The sequence below is a fragment of the Capra hircus genome, chromosome 6, assembly GCF_001704415.2.
Source record: "Capra hircus breed San Clemente chromosome 6, ASM170441v1, whole genome shotgun sequence".
Taxonomy (NCBI): domain Eukaryota; kingdom Metazoa; phylum Chordata; class Mammalia; order Artiodactyla; family Bovidae; genus Capra; species Capra hircus.
Genome location: NC_030813.1, coordinates 103266994 through 103284127, shown reverse-complemented (window position 1 = coordinate 103284127; position 17134 = coordinate 103266994). Strand labels below are relative to the sequence as shown.

General features: G+C 56.8%; 1 protein-coding gene across 1 annotated transcript in view; it reads left to right on the top strand.

The window, feature by feature from the left end:
* WFS1 (wolframin ER transmembrane glycoprotein) overlaps window positions 1-15839 on the top strand; it is a 31617-nt gene extending 15778 nt beyond the window's left edge. Inside the window, exons 3-8 of the mRNA XM_018049710.1 lie at window positions 1545-1627; window positions 2091-2235; window positions 4174-4344; window positions 6079-6159; window positions 7038-7183; window positions 13064-15839. Of these exons, the coding sequence (XP_017905199.1) occupies window positions 1545-1627; window positions 2091-2235; window positions 4174-4344; window positions 6079-6159; window positions 7038-7183; window positions 13064-14872 (2435 nt within the window). The 3' untranslated portion in view covers window positions 14873-15839. The remainder of the gene's footprint in view (window positions 1-1544; window positions 1628-2090; window positions 2236-4173; window positions 4345-6078; window positions 6160-7037; window positions 7184-13063) is intronic.

Sequence of the window (17134 nt, the reverse complement as noted above, 5' to 3'; positions counted from 1 at the left end):
AGAGTGTGACAGCAGCCAGAAGGGAGAGCTGACCTTGATGACTTAAGAAGCACCGAGGTCTGGGGCCGGGGCTGGGGTGGACATCCTGGGCCCAGGCCAGGTGAGGTCCCAGGACCTCAGTGCGGGAGCTCAGCACGGGGAGCTCCACAGCGGGACGGGTATCATCATGTTTGCAAGCCATCCACCAAGAGGGGCACAGCGCAGGGGCCTGACCTGTGAGTCTCAGGAAGACTCTTCCCCTTTGAGCCATCCCCAGCCCACCTGTTTCCACCCCTGTGTGCCCCAAACTGGACGCGGCTGCTCTGCCTTTGAACTTCAGAGCTGTGTCACCGTAGGCCCCTGCCCTGCTGCCTCCTGACCGGGCACCCTGCACAAAGGGGCTAACTCTGAGCCTGGTGGACGGAGCCGGTCCTGGGAAAGGTCTGGAGGAATGGATCGGGATAGCTAGACATCCAGCACTGTTCCTAGGGACTGCTCTTATTTCCCTGAATTCTGCCTTCCGTTTCCAGAAGTGTCTAGAGATCGAGAGTCTGTTAACCCCAGATAAGCACCTGCTAAGATGGGAGGTGACCATGGGTGAAGGCAGGGTGTGGTGTCGGGCATAGGCCCCCTGTATTGATTGCTTAAACCAGAAAAAGGGATTGGTGAAAAGTGATTAAAAAAAAAAAACCTTTTTGTTATGCTACACACTGCAGGAGAGGTTGTAGTGAAATCAGTGAAGTTACATGATGCTTTCGTAACTTCAGATAACATTTTGCAAAGTAAATATTGCACGAGGTATGTGATATTTGGACCCTTGGATCAAGTAATTCACCTGAAGAACCCATGCCAGGAGAATGCCTCTCGAATAAAAATACACGCACAGACTGGTTTGTGGCATCGTTTTATAAAATTACGGAGTCTGGGAGTAATCTAAAGGCCCAATGGAGAGGAGAGGCCCAGAGGCCCTGAGTGTCCCCTCGGTGGGATTTCTGAGCCACTGACGTGGTACATTTAACTGCAGAGCCGCATGCAAAGTTGGTTGTGATTCAATATTACAAATATATATGTGTATATTTCAAAATGTATGTACTGTGATTGTGACCTCCCAAAGTCAATCGTGTGTAGATGACTGTCTTGGAAAACATACATTTGGTTTGTTTATTGGGGTGCTTGGCATTGGGGTGCAGGTTCTTTAAATCATTAAATAAAGAACCTCAGGGACTTTCATTCCATCTCTTGCATCTTTCTAGAGCCCTGTTAAGCCTGAGACCAGCCGCTCTGGCTGCAGTGAACCCCGGGGGCGACAGTGGTTATTGGTCTGTGCCCTGCTCTGTCCCTGTGCCTGGAACAGGGGTTCCTTCCTGGAACCCCTCAGCAGCTTTGCGGTCCCTGCTCCCTGGCTGTGTGGCAATGGAGGGAGCGTCCTGGCAGGTCCTCTCCACACCTGCTCTCATGCTCCTGACTTGGGGCTGAAGCCTGTTTCTGCCAGCCCCTCTCGTCCTCCAACAAGCGACAAGGACCAGCATGGTGATAGTCTGTCTGCTTGCTTTCCTGTGTTAAAGGGCCTGCCAAGGGAGAGGTGGACATGCCCTTTGAGGAAGTCCTGGAGAAGGCCAAGGCTGGGGACCCCAAGGCACAGACGGAGGTGAGGACCAGTGTCCACGGGGAGGCTCAGGGGGCCCGGGACAGGCTGGTGCTGAGCATGCTAGCTGGGCGTGGGTGTAGCCTGCCTGCACCTGCCACGCGCGGGCCCTCGTGTGTGGGGTTTCCGTGTTTGTGGTGTGTTGCTTTTCTTCCCACCACCCTCCGGGGAGCACGTGCATGTTCACCTCTGTCCAGCTCACACCTGAACTTGGGCATCACCTCCTCTGATGCCAGCCCTGCCTCCTGCCTGTCTGCATGACCCCACCCCCTCTCTCATCTCATCAGTGGAGGGGTGGGGTCCCCACACCCTGCTCTGGCTTGGGAGCACCGGGTGGACTGGACCAGGTGAGGGAGCCCGAAGCTGCCTGGTTTGGGGGAGGGGCGAGGCAGGACATGGACTGGGGGCCCGCGCGCTGCACGGGGAGGCTGCCGCAGTGTGTGGTGTGATCAGATCGCGCTTGCAGGTGGGGAAGCACTACCTACAGCTGGCTGGCGATGGGGACGAAGAGCTCAACAACTGCACCGCCGTGGACTGGCTGACCCTCGCTGCCAAGCAGGGCCGGCGCGAGGCCGTCAAGCTTCTCCGCCGATGCCTGGCGGACAGAAGAGGTAGGTGAGGTGGCTCGGAGGGACCCACGAGGGATGCTGTACTACTCTGCTAAATTAACAACCGAAATAGCAACGGGGGAACCTGGTGCTGGTGACGCCGTGGGGAAAAGTAAGTGTGGTTTCTGCTGCCCTCGTGGCTTTGCCACGTAGATGGTTTGGGAGTATAACATGGGCTATTTAGGGAACAAAGCCGTTTTCATCCTCTTTAACTTGTGGTGGGGTCTACAAGGAGATATACCATCTGGATTCTCATCCTAATTGAGGAATAGCCCAGGGAGCCAAGTTGGAGGGCGTGACAGGCCTGAGGTAGGAGTAGCGCTTTCTGAACTGACTTTCCATCCGGTCTAAGCGGAGCAGCTGGGGACTGGGGGCCAGCGAAGGGCCCACCCAGGCAGGCACTCGCTGCCAGGACGGGCGTGGGTGCGGGGGGGCAGTGATGTGTAGCCTGGCCACTTGGGGATACTTACTGTGTTATCCTGCCCAAGGGAAATGGTTCATTCCTGGTGTCAGGGAAAAGTATTCCTGAAGGTTCAAACCTCAGAAGAAAGGTGAAAGTGTGTGTGTCATAAAGGGGGCCTTTTTTATCCCACTCAGGTTGCAGAAGTGTTTATGGTTGTTACAGAAAACTTGAACTACATAGAGAACATAAAGATAGAAATTATCTCTAAAAATTATCTTGAAACTCAGAGAGAAGTGCTCCGTAGTTTACTATTTTTCCTTCTGGTTTTATATTGGAATTTTTTTTTTTTAACATTAAGGTTATCATATACATATATATAAAACAAAATTTATATACATTATTTCATGTATATATATTTATTATGTATGTATAGATAATGTATAGAAATGATATTTATTAACATTATTTATTATTGTATAGAATCTCCTTTCTCTGGACATTAGGCTGATGGCTTTGATGACTTAGAACGGTCATGTTCTGTTGGCCAGAATTTCTTACCAAGCCAGCCTCCCTTGCTTTAGGGCAGGTGGGATGGGCTTGCCTTGGCCAGTCGAGTCAGTGTGGCCCCCAGAGTTCACGGTTGGAGCCAGTGGTCTTCCCAGAGGCCCTGAGGGGGTCAGGGCAGGCCTGAGCACTGGCCGGTGTGTGAGGGACGGGGCCAGGTCTCATGTGGCCCGCACCCTCCACCTTCTCACACTGAACGCATCCTAATCGTAAAAGAAACATGGACTCCCATGGAAGGTTAGGGAGATGCTCCAAAGGAGAGAAGAAATATCAGTCCTCCACCCCCATTCTCACTGTCCCCTGGGGTGGGGGTGGCCGGGCTGATGTCCCTGGTAGTCCACGTGCAGGGGGAAAGGCAGCCTCTAAATGGCCCATGAAACCTGCTCCCCATCTTTCTGTGGGCTAGTCTTGCCCCCTGGGAAAGGGCCATCTACACGGGGACACTGCTTCCGGCTGCCCTTGGAAAGGCTGATGCTGTGAGTGTTGGGGTGCCCCCCGTCTTGCAGCCTGGCCACTCACTGCAGTGAGACTGACCGGGGTTTGAGACCAGCTCAGCCTCTCTGACTCTGTGGCCTTGGCACCAAGACCAAGACCACCACCCCTGGGTGCCTCAGTTTCTCCATCTGTGAGATGGGAAGAGTAGCACCCCACCAGAGAGGTCCTTGTGAGGGGGAACCTGAGAGGGGAAGGAGCCAGGAAGGTGGGGAGGCCTTGCCCAGCGCCAGCCTTCCACGGCCACTCGGCGAGCATCTGCTGAAAGGCTGGGCTGAGCCTCCCACCCTCGGGGACTCAGGCCAGACACTTGTCTGGCTGGACCCTCGTTTCCGCCCTGGTGACGAAGATGCCTGCAAAGCCACTCATGGGAATCACTTCCCAAGCCCCTTCAGGTGGGGCTAGCCAGGGCTGGGGCGTCCCTGCCAGCTTCCAGGCGGGCGGGTGGGCGACCCCAGGCCTCTGACGCCTCCCTCTCTCAGGCATCACCTCCGAGAATGAGCAGGAAGTGAGGCAGCTCTCCTCTGAGACCGACCTGGAGCGGGCCGTGCGCAAGGCAGCCCTCGTCATGTACTGGAAGCTCAACCCCAAGAAGAAGAAGCAGGTGGCTGTGGCGGAGCTGCTGGAGAACGTGGGGCAGGTCAACGAGCACGGTATGCACTCTGCTCGTGGGGCCTCCTGGGCTTCTGTGCCAGGATCCTGGGGGCTCTATGGGAGCTGGCGTGGGGGGCTCCAGGGAGCTTCTCGTGGGGATCTCGCAGGTGTCCTGTAAGGCTCTGGAGCATCCTTCCTGGGTGTCCTGTTCCTGGCGCCCCTCAGGGCACCCCCCAGCTCTGGTTCTACCTGACTCACTCCACCCCTAGGGTTCTCTCACCTGCTGCCCATGGGTGGAGCTGCCGGCCTTGGCGTGTCCAGGGTGTCCTCCTCCTCCTCCTGAAGGGGACAGGGCGTGGGGAGGGTGAGAGTTGCCAGCAGCGACCTGGGTCCCCGAATCCCGGACAGCCTCTCCAGGGCTGGCCCCATTGCCAGCCTCTTCAGTGCCCCCACCTCCTGCTAACCCAGCTTTGCGAGAAGGGCACGGGCAGCCGGAAGGACAGATGGACCAGGAGAATGGGCGTCCCTGACTGGGTGTGGTCTCTCCGTTTCCAGGGTCGGGGCTGACTTCTGTCTCTTGGTAACCTTGATAAGCACCTGCCAAAGGCTCCACCCAGCTTCCTTCTGCCCCAAGGGGGAGATGCTGGGGTTGGGGGTGGGGCTGGGGCCACCTGCCACGCATCAGAGAAGATGAGTGGGTGGGCACCTCTGCCCCTTCCCCGGGCAGGACTCTTGTCTGATCTCTGATCCTCTGGGGCCTGACAGAGGCAGCCATGAGGCCTGGGGCTCCAGTGGCAGGACCCCCGAGAGGCATGCTCCACCTGAAAGGCCCGGCCGCCCCTCGTGGGGCCCCAGCGACCTTGTGGGGCCACGTCCCCACCCCGTTCCTGCTGCTCCCTCACCTGCTCTGGGCTCACCTGTGATCCCATGACCCCTCTCAGTCACGGCGCCCCTCCCCTTGTGTTGTCTCGCCCTGTAGTCCAGCCCCTACCTGACCCAGCCCTGCCAAGGCCACCTGGAGCCTGACACGGGAGATCCCAGTGAACGCCTGCCTGGGTGTGGGTGTTGCAGGGGGAAGGTGTCGACAGAGGGCAGGATATCTCAGTCCTGGCTCAGTGTTCACCCACTGAACTAACTTCTGCACCAGGGCTGGGGACACAGGAAGGCCTGCCTAGTTGCCCTGGGGAGCTTGGTCTCTTCCAGGGAAAGATCACACCAAGGGACAATGCCAGCAAAGATGTCCAGGGGCAGGCTGTGCTGATCAGAGAGTGGTGTGTCCAGGGCTCAGATTGTGCCCAATGGGGCCTGGGTCACCTTGTGATGGAGGTTGAGCAGTGGGGGTTCCAAGGGTTGCCCTTGCATAGCCCTCCAGGGCTGCATGGGGAACACTGACAAGTTTCTGGGGGCTTGCAGGGGATGGGGGCTTCCCTCATAGCTCAGTTGGTAAAGAATCTGCCTGCAATGCAGGAGACCCCAGTTTGATTCCTGGGTCGGGAAGATCCGCTGGAGAAGGGATAGGCTACCCACTCCAGTATTCTTGGTCTTCCCTGATAGCTCAGCTGGTAAAGAATCTGCCTGCAATGCAGGAGACCTGGGTTCGATCCCTGAGTTGGGAAGATCTCCTGGAGAAAGGAAAAGGCTACCCACTCCAGTATTCGGGCCTGGAGAATTCCATGGACTGTATAGTCTGTGGGGTCACAGAGAGTCGGACATGACTGAGCGACTTTCACTCACTCACTGCAGGGGATGGGGCAGTCAGCCAGCCTTGACTCTCCCCCATTCTGTCTGTGCAGATGGCGGGGTGCAGCCCGGGCCCGTCCCCAAGTCCCTGCAGAAGCAGAGGCGGGTGCTGGAGCGCTTGGTCAGCAGCGAATGTGAGTACGGCCGGTCCTGTGCTAGCGACACCTTTGGCCATGGTGTCGCCCCCAGCACCCGGGCCATCGTGTCTGTGCACCCCCCAGCCCCCATCAGTCCAGGCCTGGCCCCCCGGGTCTCAGAGGCTGACGGATCTTCCGTCCAGTCCCTTCAGGGCTATTGGTTGGGCATCAGTGTTCTGGGCTCTGGGATTTGGACCCCACCCACTGGGAGCACATACACACTGGAGGGACGAGAGGGCAGTGTAACTGTCCCTGATGGAGAAGGATGCCGGGGCCTGTGATGGCTGTGAGCCCGCAGTGGTGGGGAGGTGGGTAGCCCGCGAGGGGCAAGGACGTGGATGTTCCAGGCTGAGTGAGCGAACCTCATTGGCAAAGGCCTGGGAGCACCCAGCAGGCAGTGGGGGCTGCCCCCAGCATGGGCTGTGGGGAGATGGGGATGTTGGGCTGAACTTAGGGGTGGGGGGTAATGAAGGTTTGGGCACATGCCTGGCACATACTAGGCCCTTGGAGGATGCGTGTTGGCTGGAGGGGCTAGTAGGTGGCTGGGCTGCAGGGGTCAGGGCCGAGGGAGTAAGGGGATCTGAGCAGCATGGGCGGAAAATGTTCTGAAGAAGGGTCCGCATGGAGCCTGGCTCAGGCAGCCCCCCGGACTTGAAGGGCAGGGGACGCTTTGGGGGAGGGACGGCGGGTCCCCAAGGCCAGGAGGCCTCGGCAGGCCTGCCTGCCTCTCTCTCCTTTCATCATCCGGGTCTGAGAGGGGTCACCCATCTCTGGCCTGACCCTGGCACAGCCGCTGCCCACCACGTGCCCATCTCCATCGGGTAGCAGTGCTTGTGGTCTCACCAACCCCGTGTGTGTCCTCTTCTGTGCTTCAGCCAAGAGCTACATAGCCCTGGATGACTTCGTGGAGATCACTAAGAAGTATGCCAAGGGCATCATCCCTGCCGACCTGTTCCTGCAGGATGATGATGACGACGAGGTGGCGGGCAAGAGTCCCGAGGACTTACCCCTGCGCCTGAAGGTGAGTCCTTGGCCTGGGCCACCTGCCCGCCTGGGTGCCCCCCAGGAAGCTGTAGGTGGGAGACCTCACCCAGCAGGGAACCTCCAGGGCTGTGTCGCTTGTCCTAGGGAGGCCCGTGCCGCCAGGTCGTCCACGTAGCTGCATAAGGACGCGTCCTTGTGAAAGGAGGCCTCCCGCACATGCTCAGGCTTTGGAGGCAGGGGCGCTGTTGGGGTTGGGCGGGCCCAGTGGTTGCTGGACGTGCACGGGCATCTTTGCATCTTTCCCTGCAAAATGCCTTGTGGGGAGCAGGGTGCTGTGCGCTGGAGACCGCCTTTCACGTAGACTCCATCCTTCGGAAAAATTGTCCATTTATGGCCCAGAGGGGAGGTCAGTTCCTCGAAGGTGCCTCCCCCAGAAGCAAAGTGCGGTCTTGTGTTCAGGAGGGCTCTGCGGTGGTGCCTGTTTATCTGGATCTTCAAGGATTTGGGGAGCAAGCAGATGTGGAGAGGGTGGCAGGGAAGGTGACCGAGGGCAACCTGAAGGTGGACGGGGGTGGTGGGAGGAAGCTTGTGTTCGCCACCGTCTCCTTCCAGCGAGCAGCCGTGATGACAAGGGATGAGTGCGGTGCGTCCAGATCTGTGCCGACAGCCAGGAGTGGCCGCTCACGCCCCTGGAGTCACAGCTTTTGTTTTCCTGGCCATGTAGTTTGTGACTAAAAAGGGCAGATATAAGCCTTGGTGAAGTGTGACCACGCCCTCCCTTCACCAGTTTCTCCAAGTTCAGCTCAGGGGGTTGAATTCGTCTTCTGTATCTCCCTTTGCTGAGAGCACCAGGATTTTCAGAAGTCTGGCCACGTGGCCCCAGACAGGTCCATCCCCACGAGTGGCCAAGGGGACCCGGCCAGCACAGGGGGTCTCTGGGCAGACAGAGTATCACAGAGCCCCTGGCGTTGGTCCCCAAGAGTCCGTAGGGTTCTGTGCTTCCTCAGCTCCTGGGCCTGTGTGTGACCTGCCCACTGCGGTTGGAGTGTGAGCAGGATTGGGGCTGGTGATGGGAAGTGTGCTGGTGTGTCCTCATCCCAGACACGGCCTCAGTGTAAGCCCCGTGCTAGGGGCTGAATATGGAGGCTCAGAAAGCCACCCTCGTGGGTGGGGAGGCCGCCTCTGGGAAGCAAGTTCCTCAGAGAAGCTGCAGCCCAGAGGGTGGTTGTGAAGGCCACGCTCCGGACCAGCAAGCTTCCTGAGAGCCCCTGAGGGCAGGTAGGGTGTCGGGGTGAAGGTTCTGAGGCGCAGGGTCAGGACAGCCCAGGAACTGGACCAGGGAGGTCACCGCCTTTATTGAGGGCCCACCTGGGGGCAGGCCTGGGCTAAGTGTGTTTCAAATGCCATGAGAGAGGCATGTTCTTACTAACATGAGGGAGGAAAGGTGGAGCGTTTGCCATGGTTCTTGGCTAAAGAGGAGGTGCTCCCCACATGCCAGTGAGGGTCAAAGGTGAGGGAAGAAGCCCTGTGGGCCAGGCGGTCCCGGCCTGGACATCCTAGTTTGCGTTGTCCTGGCATAATTACTAATATTGCCTGCTTTCAAAAACATCTCAGTTTGGACAGCAAGTTATGTCACATTCCTTACGGGTGACAAACTCGGTGCTGTAAGATGTCTGAAACTCCTTTTTGTGAAAAAGAGATTTAAAGTATCCTGACAAGAAATAAGCCTATTTAAAATTTTTTTTTCATTTTTTGCAATTGTTGTCAGAGCACTTTTGATTGCTTTACAATTTATCTCATTATAAGTGTTTTGGAAGGCTTCCCTGGTGGCTCAGTGGTAAAGAACCTGCCTGCCAACGCAGAGGACACAGGTTCGATCTCTGATCCGGGAAGATCCCACATGCGGTGGAGCAACTGAAGCCGCAAGTGCTACTACTGAAGCTTGTGCACTTAAAAGCCTGTGTTTCACAGCGAGAGAGGCCGCTGCAATGAGAAACCCACGAACTGCAACAAAGAGTAGCCCCTGCTGTCTGCAACGAGAGAAGAAAGCCTGCGCAGAAACAAAGACCCATCTCAGCCGAAAAAAAATGTTTTGGAAAAGAGAGAATGAATCGGAGCAGAATGAATTTCCTGGAACTCGAAGCTGTCCTGGCTTTTATTAACCACTCCCTGGGAACAGAGAAGGCACACGTGCCTGGGGAGGGCCTGGCACCCTCAGTGGAAAGTGCCAGACACCTCTCTGCAAGCTGACGTGACCCCCAGGGACATTCTAGGCTCCAGGCTTCTCCAGCCTTTGTGACAGATGAAACCTTCTTAAAGATAGATTCAGAAATGTCTTAAAATCATAACAGTGTTTGCATCACATTATTGAAAATCCAGCATGTGGACGTGCGCTCGGGTCTGAGCAGGGTCTCGATGAACCAGCCGGGACCCTCTGGGCAAGTGGTGGCCTCCTTGGTTGGCTGCCCAGGTCGGTACCAGGCAGTTCTCTTCAGGTTTTCACGTCAGCCAGGCGTGTCCAGGGTGAAGGCTGCTGGTGACCGCAGCCCCTGGTCAGGGTGCCCTTTCCCGTCCTGTCATGAACTGACTCCCTACTCGTTTTTTAAAAAAACTTCTTTCTTGCTCAAAGTGAAGTTCATTTTAATTTATTTGGACTGCCTCTACAGAAAAGGTTTCTACTGTCACAATTTGGTGGGGTCCCAAGCAGTAGGGCTTGGGTAGAAGCGACAGGGGGCAGAACAGGGACCTTAAAGGACAGCTCTGGTCACGGCGGCCACAGGGGCTCACTGTGTCAGCAGAGGCCAGCACTGTTGGATTGCAGGTTCTAGAAGCTTCGTTGTCTTTTAAATGTTCTCTCAACCATGTGATTGTGTGGTCTCAGTAGGCCAAAAAAAAAAAACAACAAACCAACAACAACAATAGATAATGTGAATGGTTTTGAGCATTAGGAGTTTCAGGTTAATTTTAAGGTGTCAGCTACTTGGCTGCCTCCAGGCCAGCTCCCCCAAAGCTGTTCACCACTGACTGCAGAGTGAGAATGGAGGTGAGAACAGGGACACTGGGCGCCTCTGGCCTGTCTGGTTAGAGAGGCCCCATCGACAGGGATTAGCAGAGCAGACAGCGGCTGATGCATGCATGGGTTCTTTCCGTTGTTGGTGTGTCTGACTTTTGGTCAAAGGGGCTCCTGCAGAGCTGGAGCAGGTTCTTTTTGGAGATACTGGTTTGCTGTCTGGCAAGTGTCAGATATGTGGGTGATACCACTCTAATGGCAGAAAGTTAAAATAAACTAAAGAGCCTCTTAATGAAGGTAGAAGAGGAGAGTGAAAAAGCTGGGTTGAAACTCATTATTTAAAAAACAGGGGATCATGGCATTTGGTCCCATCATTTCATGGCAAATAGAAGAGGAAAAAGTGGAAAGAGTGACAGATTTTACTTCTTGGGCTCCAAAATCATTGTGGATGGTGAGTGCAGCCATGAAATTAAAAGACACTTGCTCCTTGGAAAGAAAGCTATGACAAACCTTGACAGCGTATTAAAAAGCAGATGCATCACTTTGCTGACAAAGGTCTGGATAGTCAAATCTATGGTTTTTCCAGTAGTCATGTGTAGGTGTGAGAGTTGGATCATAAAGAAGGCTGAGAAGTGAAGAATTGATGCTTTCGAATTGTGGTGTTAGAGAAGACTCTTGAGAGTCTCTTGGACTGCAAGGAGATCAAACCAGTCTATCCTAAAGGAAATCAACCCTGAATATTCATTGGAAGGACTGTTGCTGAAGCTCTAATACTTTGACTACCTGATGTGAAGAGCCGACTCATTGGAAAAGAGCCTGATGCTGGGAAAGACTGAGGGCAAAAGGAGAAGGGAACCACAGAGGATGAGACGGATGGCATCACCGACTCAATGGACATGAATTTGAGCAAACTCCAGGAGATAGTGGAGGACAGAGGAGCCTGGTGTGCTGCAGTCCATGGGGTTGCAAAGAGTCAGACCTGACTTAGCAACTGACCAACAACAAGTGTCAGAAATCCCCACCAAGGCTGACTTTATGGTATCCGAAGTTCCTTGGTACCCTCCTCCAGACAGGGTGAGCACTGGGTCTCCTCCTGGGGAAGCTGGCCCCAGTGAGCTGGGGGAGCCCTGAGCTGGTTTGTTGGTTTCGTCATTTTCTTGCTTGTTCTGAAACAGAGGGTAACTGTTAGTTAAATGAAGAATTCAGCTCTTTGAACATATACAAGTGGGGTTTCCCAGGTGGCTCAGTGGTAAAAGAACCCGCCTGCCAATGCAAGAGACTCGAGAGATACTGATTCAATCCCTGGGTCAGGAAGATCCCCTGGAGCAACCCCCTCCAGTGTTCTTGCCGAGAGAATCCCTTGGACAGAGGAGCCCGGCGGGCTACAGTCCATGGGGTCTCACAGAGTCAGACACAGCTGAGCATGCATGCACTCCCCCATGTGGGTGTCTATAGAAGTGTGCGCACACACACACACACACACACATTGTTTAACACTCCTGTTTCCCCTGTAAGCCCAGGTCCCTCTTACCTGGAAAACTCACTCTGCCAGCTTCTCCCGGGTGTCCTGGTCATCCAGAGTTGACACCCCAGCCTCTTGGGCAGATGACGGCCACACCCCAATGTTGCCACTCAGTCATGCTCCCCCAGGATCCCAGCTCCTCCTCTGCCCTTATGTTCATGGGGCAGAAGGAGCATGTCCCCAGGATGTAGATGGAGGCAGTGCCACTCACCTCACCCGGCTACTGACCGGGCTTCCATCACATTGCCCCTCAAATGGGCTGTGGGCTCCACTGGGCTTCCCTGCCCCAACGTGGGTGTTCCTCACAAGGACCACCCCTCTCCAGTGTGGTCCAGTCCACGCCCCTGACCTCCTTGCGTGAGCCCTAGCACGGTCATGGACACATTCTTTTCTCAGCTCCTTCAGCTTCTTTTCCGTCTCCCCGGAGCCCTGGTAGAGCTGAGAGCCTCAGGACCAGGCAGGTGTGGGGGCCACCCTGGGTGGCGGGACCGTCCCTGCCTCCTGCCCGAGGCTGATCCCCTACTTGCCTCCCTGCCAGCCCCTCATTCCTCTTCTCTTGTGGGAAAGGACAAGGGTTTCCGCTGCCCTTGGCTCTGTGTACAGTCTGGGGTTGGGGAGGTGGGACGCGATGCAGGGAGCACCCCCCGGGGGCTGTGTGTCTGTTTTGAGCACACGGGTATGCAGGGGTGGGTGGTGCAGGCGGCGGGTGTTGAGGCTCCTGCTGCAGTGAAAATGTCACATTAGCCCTGTTACAGCTGAATCATTTCCATTCACGTGGCATGAACTCTCCTTTCTGGAGTCCCCGCTCCTGGGATGGGCAGGGCCCAGGGTAGGCTGGTAAAGCAGACTTCCTCTCCCCCTGGGTGGATCACCCACCCCACCCCCAATCCACCAGAGACAGAGGCTCAGGAGGTGAAGTCCTCATCACAGGGGTGGCTGAGATGCAAGTAACCTGGTCCTCTGTTGTCTTTGCAAGTGTGAGGCCCCATGGGGAAGGAAGAGGGGGCCAGGTGGGCTCCCTGAGGCACCCAAGATCTCACAGGGGAGACCGGCACTCATGAGCCTGGAGACCCTTGTGGACTGTAGGGTACAGTCAGGGACTAAGGTTCGGCAGGAGGTAGAGGGCAGACCCTGCAAAACTGGGTAGAATCAAGGGCAGGTTTGTGGGGACCATGTGGAGCATCACCGCCTAGAGAGAGAGCTACAGGTGGAAGGACTTTGCAGACCGAGGGACCCGCCATTGGTTGAAACAGTGGGTGAGTTCACTTTGCCCAGGGCCAGGCCCCGGTTTCAGGGAGACTGGAAGGGCCAACCAGGGAGCAGTGACGCGGCACAGAGCGGTCCAGGTTCTAACGCCCCTCCTTCGTCTCCACCCCTCCTCCCAGGTGGTCAAGTACCCCTTGCACGTCATCATGGAGCTCAAGGAGTACCTGATTGACCTGGCGTCCCGGGCGGGTGTGCACTGGCTGTCCACCCTCGTGCCCACCCACCACATCAATGCCCTGGTCTTCTTCTTCATCATCAGCAACCTCACCATCGACTTCTTCGCCTTCTTCGTGCCCCTGGTCATTTTCTACCTGTCCTTCGTCTCCATGGTCATCTGCACCCTCAAGGTTTTCCAGGACAGCAAGGCCTGGGAGAGCTTCCGCGCGCTCACCAGCCTGCTCCTGCGCTTCGAGCCCAACCTGGATGTGGAGCAGGCCGAGGGTAACTTCGGCTGGAACCACCTGGAGCCCTACGTTCACTTCCTGCTGTCCGTCTTCTTCGTCATCGTCTCCTTCCCCATCGCCAGCAAGGACTGCATGCCCTGCTCGGAGCTGGCCGTCGTGTCGGTCTTCTTCACGGCCACCAGCTACATGAGCCTGAGCACCTCGGCCGAGCCCTACACCAGGAGGGCCCTGGTGACCGAGGTGGCGGCTGGCCTGCTCTCCCTGCTGCCCACCATGCCCGTCGACTGGCGCTACCTGAAGCTCCTGGGCCAGACCTTCTTCACGGTGCCCGTGGGCCACTTGGTCGTGCTGAACGTGAGCGTGCCCTGCCTGCTGTACGTCTACCTGCTCTATCTGTTCTTCCGCATGGCCCAGCTGAGGAACTTCAAAGGCACCTACTGCTATCTGGTCCCCTACCTGGTCTGCTTCATGTGGTGCGAGCTGTCAGTGGTCATCCTGCTCGAGTCCACCGGCCTGGGGCTGGTGCGGGCGTCCGTGGGCTACTTCCTCTTCCTCTTCGCTCTCCCCATCCTGGTGTTCGGCCTGGCGCTGATGGGCGTGGTGCAGCTGGCCCGCTGGTTCGTGTCCCTGGAGCTCACCAAGATCGCCGTCAGCCTGGTGCTCTGCAGCGTCCCCCTGCTGGTCCGCTGGTGGACCAAGGCCAACTTCTCCGTGGTGGGGATGGTCAAGTCCCTGACTCGGAGCTCCATCGTCAAGCTCATCCTGGTGTGGCTCACGGCCATCGTGCTCTTCTGCTGGTTCTACCTGTATCGCTCAGAGGGCATGAAGGTCTACAACTCCACGCTGACCTGGCCGCAGTATGGCTTCCTGTGTGGGCCACGGGCCTGGAAGGAGACCAACATGGCCCGCACCCAGATCCTGTGCAGCCACCTGGAGGGCCACCGGGTCACGTGGACCGGCCGCTTCAAGTACGTGCGGGTGACGGAGATCGACAACAGCGCCGAGTCGGCCGTCCACATGCTGCCGCTCTTCCTGGGCGACTGGCTGCGCTGCCTGTACGGCGAGGCCTACCCGTCCTGCAGCCCGGGCAACGTCTCCACGGCCGAGGAGGAGCTCTGCCGCCTCAAGCTCCTGGCCAAACACCCGTGCCACATGAAGAGGTTCGACCGCTACAAGTTCGAGATCACAGTGGGCATGCCCTATAGCGGCGCCAATGGCAGCCGCGGGCCTGAGGAGGACGACGTCACCAAGGACATCGTGCTGCGGGCCAGCAGCGAGTTCAAGGACGTGCTCCTTCACCTGCGCCAGGGCAGTGTCATCGAGTTCAGCACCGTCCTGGAGGGCCGCCTGGGCAGCAAGTGGCCCGTCTTCGAGCTCAAGGCCATCAGCTGCCTCAATTGCATGGCGCACCTTGCGCCCGCCCGGCGGCATGTGAAGATAGAGCAGGACTGGCGGAGCGTCGTGCACAGCACCGTCAAGTTCGCCTTCGACTTCTTCTTCTTCCCCTTCCTGTCGGCGGCCTGAAGACGCGTCCCCTGCAGGAGCGGCGGTTGCGTGTGGCTGCCAGGACCTCCCCCGTGTGCACCCCCCTCCCCCCCACCCAGCTGGACGGCACAACACTCATCTGTGTGTGTGTGTGTGTGTGTGTGTGTGCGCAAACGCAGGGCTTCGGAGATCCTCAGTCGCTCACAGCCGGCTCACACCTCGGTGAACAGGCTGACCGCTGTAGCTCTCTCCACCCTGAGCGCCCGGCGTGGTTGGAAATTGCATGCACGGCCTCCACCCGGAGCCCTGACTGACCTCTCCACGTGCAGCTGGTATGCCAGCCAGGCTAGGATTCCGGTGCCCGGAAAGCACTTTACAGACACTTGTTCTCCCTCCTGCACCTCCCCCACGCACGACCCCCACCCCCCTACCCCCTCATTTACTTTCGTTTGAGTTTGTTCTTTGAATAACCAGTAGTGCTGCTGTGTAAACTTGATAGCCTTTCTTATTTATTTGATCCCTGCTAAGCCTTGACAGCTGTTTGCCGAGCCCAGGGGTGGGGGGGTGGGGGCTGCAGAGCTGCTCTGTCATGTGCCTGGGGCCCCTCCTGACTCAGATGGAGGCCACGCGGGCAGAAGCCCTGAGCTCTGCTTTAAGCAGCCTACCCACCTGGAGGCTCTCCTGCCTGGTGGGTTGTGGGTGAGTTTGCCAGGGTCTTGCCCAGATTTATAGGGACCATCCCTGGGTAGATGCGGGTTTGATCCCTGGGCCAGGAAGAGCCCCTGGAGAAGGAAATGGCTACCCACTCCAGTATTCTTGCCTGGAGAATTCCATGGACAGAGGACCCTGGCAGGCTACAGTCCATGGGGTCACAAAGAGTTGGAAATCATGGAATCTGGATTGCAAACCCTTCCCAGTGCTCCGAAAAGCTAGACCATGTTCAGAACCAGAAAGCAGAAAGTCAAGGTCCTGAAGCAGCTGAAATAAAAACCTTTGGTGAAATTTGCTATCCTTTAAGTCATTTTTTTTTTAAGTGCATGCTAGAGAATCAACAGGTGTCTACACTTGCACTGAATTACACACAAGTACAGTTTGAGTTACAGAGAGCGGAATTCTCAATAAGCAACCCCAGCCCCACTGGGCCAGGGACCCCACCACCCAGCTGTCCACTCAGGCCTTACTAGGTGTGAAATGCACATGGTTTCAATGATTTGAGAAACTCAACGCTGCTGAGAGGTTCATTACATGGTCGTTCGTGACTCAGTAGCTGCTGCCTTGTTCGGGAGTATGCTTTTTGAAACCATATCTTGTGTTCAGAAATGAACGATGATAATCCCATAGCATTATCATCAGACTTGAGCCATGCTGGGGGCTCGAGCAGCTTGGGGTCCCTCAGAAGCCTTAGCGCCCTGGGTGGGGGTGCCTGTCTGTCCGGGTCTCTTGGGCAGGAGGACATGTCCGCCTGGGTCCCTCTAGTCCCTGGCGACCTCTGCTTTCCCCTAGTGGGCCATGCCCCCACCCAGTGAGCAGCAGGTCCAGTTTGTTGTGTGGTCAGGAAACCTGGAGTTGTTCACACATTGGTCTGTGGTCGGGACTTGGTTCAGGGAGCGGCTGCTTCTGTTTTGAACATGCATCTCAGCGTGGTGGCCGGCAGCTGTGTCCCTGTACAGCTGACCCTTCCAGTGTTGTCCTCCAGCCTGGTCAGTTCTGCCTGACATCCCACATGTTGGAAAGTGCTCAGAGCTGTGTGTTTGCTCCCAGGTTTCTCCCCAGGCAGTGAGATGAGGTTAAAGGTCAGCCCCACCCCGCTTCTGATCTGGAGGTTTGTGAGGCCCTGAAATGGGTTCATAGTTCAGCTCTGCCTCCCAGACTCCCCACGGATGGTCCAGTTGCGAGAGCGGGGCGGGCGGAGCTGCCTGGTTTTCTGAGTGAATGCAGATGACCTCATCTCATCCTCCTGGGCCTGGAGGAGGTGCCGTGACAACACTGATCCGCAGAAAACAGTTTCGGGAGAGGAGGTCACACTGAAAAATGGGGCCAGAATTAGACCGTGGTCCCCTGGGCCATGCTGTTACTCTGCTCCCCAGCAGAGCTGCCCCCTAGGAGCAGAAGGTAGGGTGGTCTCATGGGAGGATTGCCCTGGATCTGCCGTTCAGCCCCTGTCCCCAGGTTCCAGCATCCTGATCTATAAAATGGTGAGTCTGGGTTAGATCAGTGGTTTGCAAAAACTACTGGGTTGGCCAAAATATTCTCTTGGGTTTTTCCATAGGAGGGGATGGAAAAATCTGAACAGACTTTTTG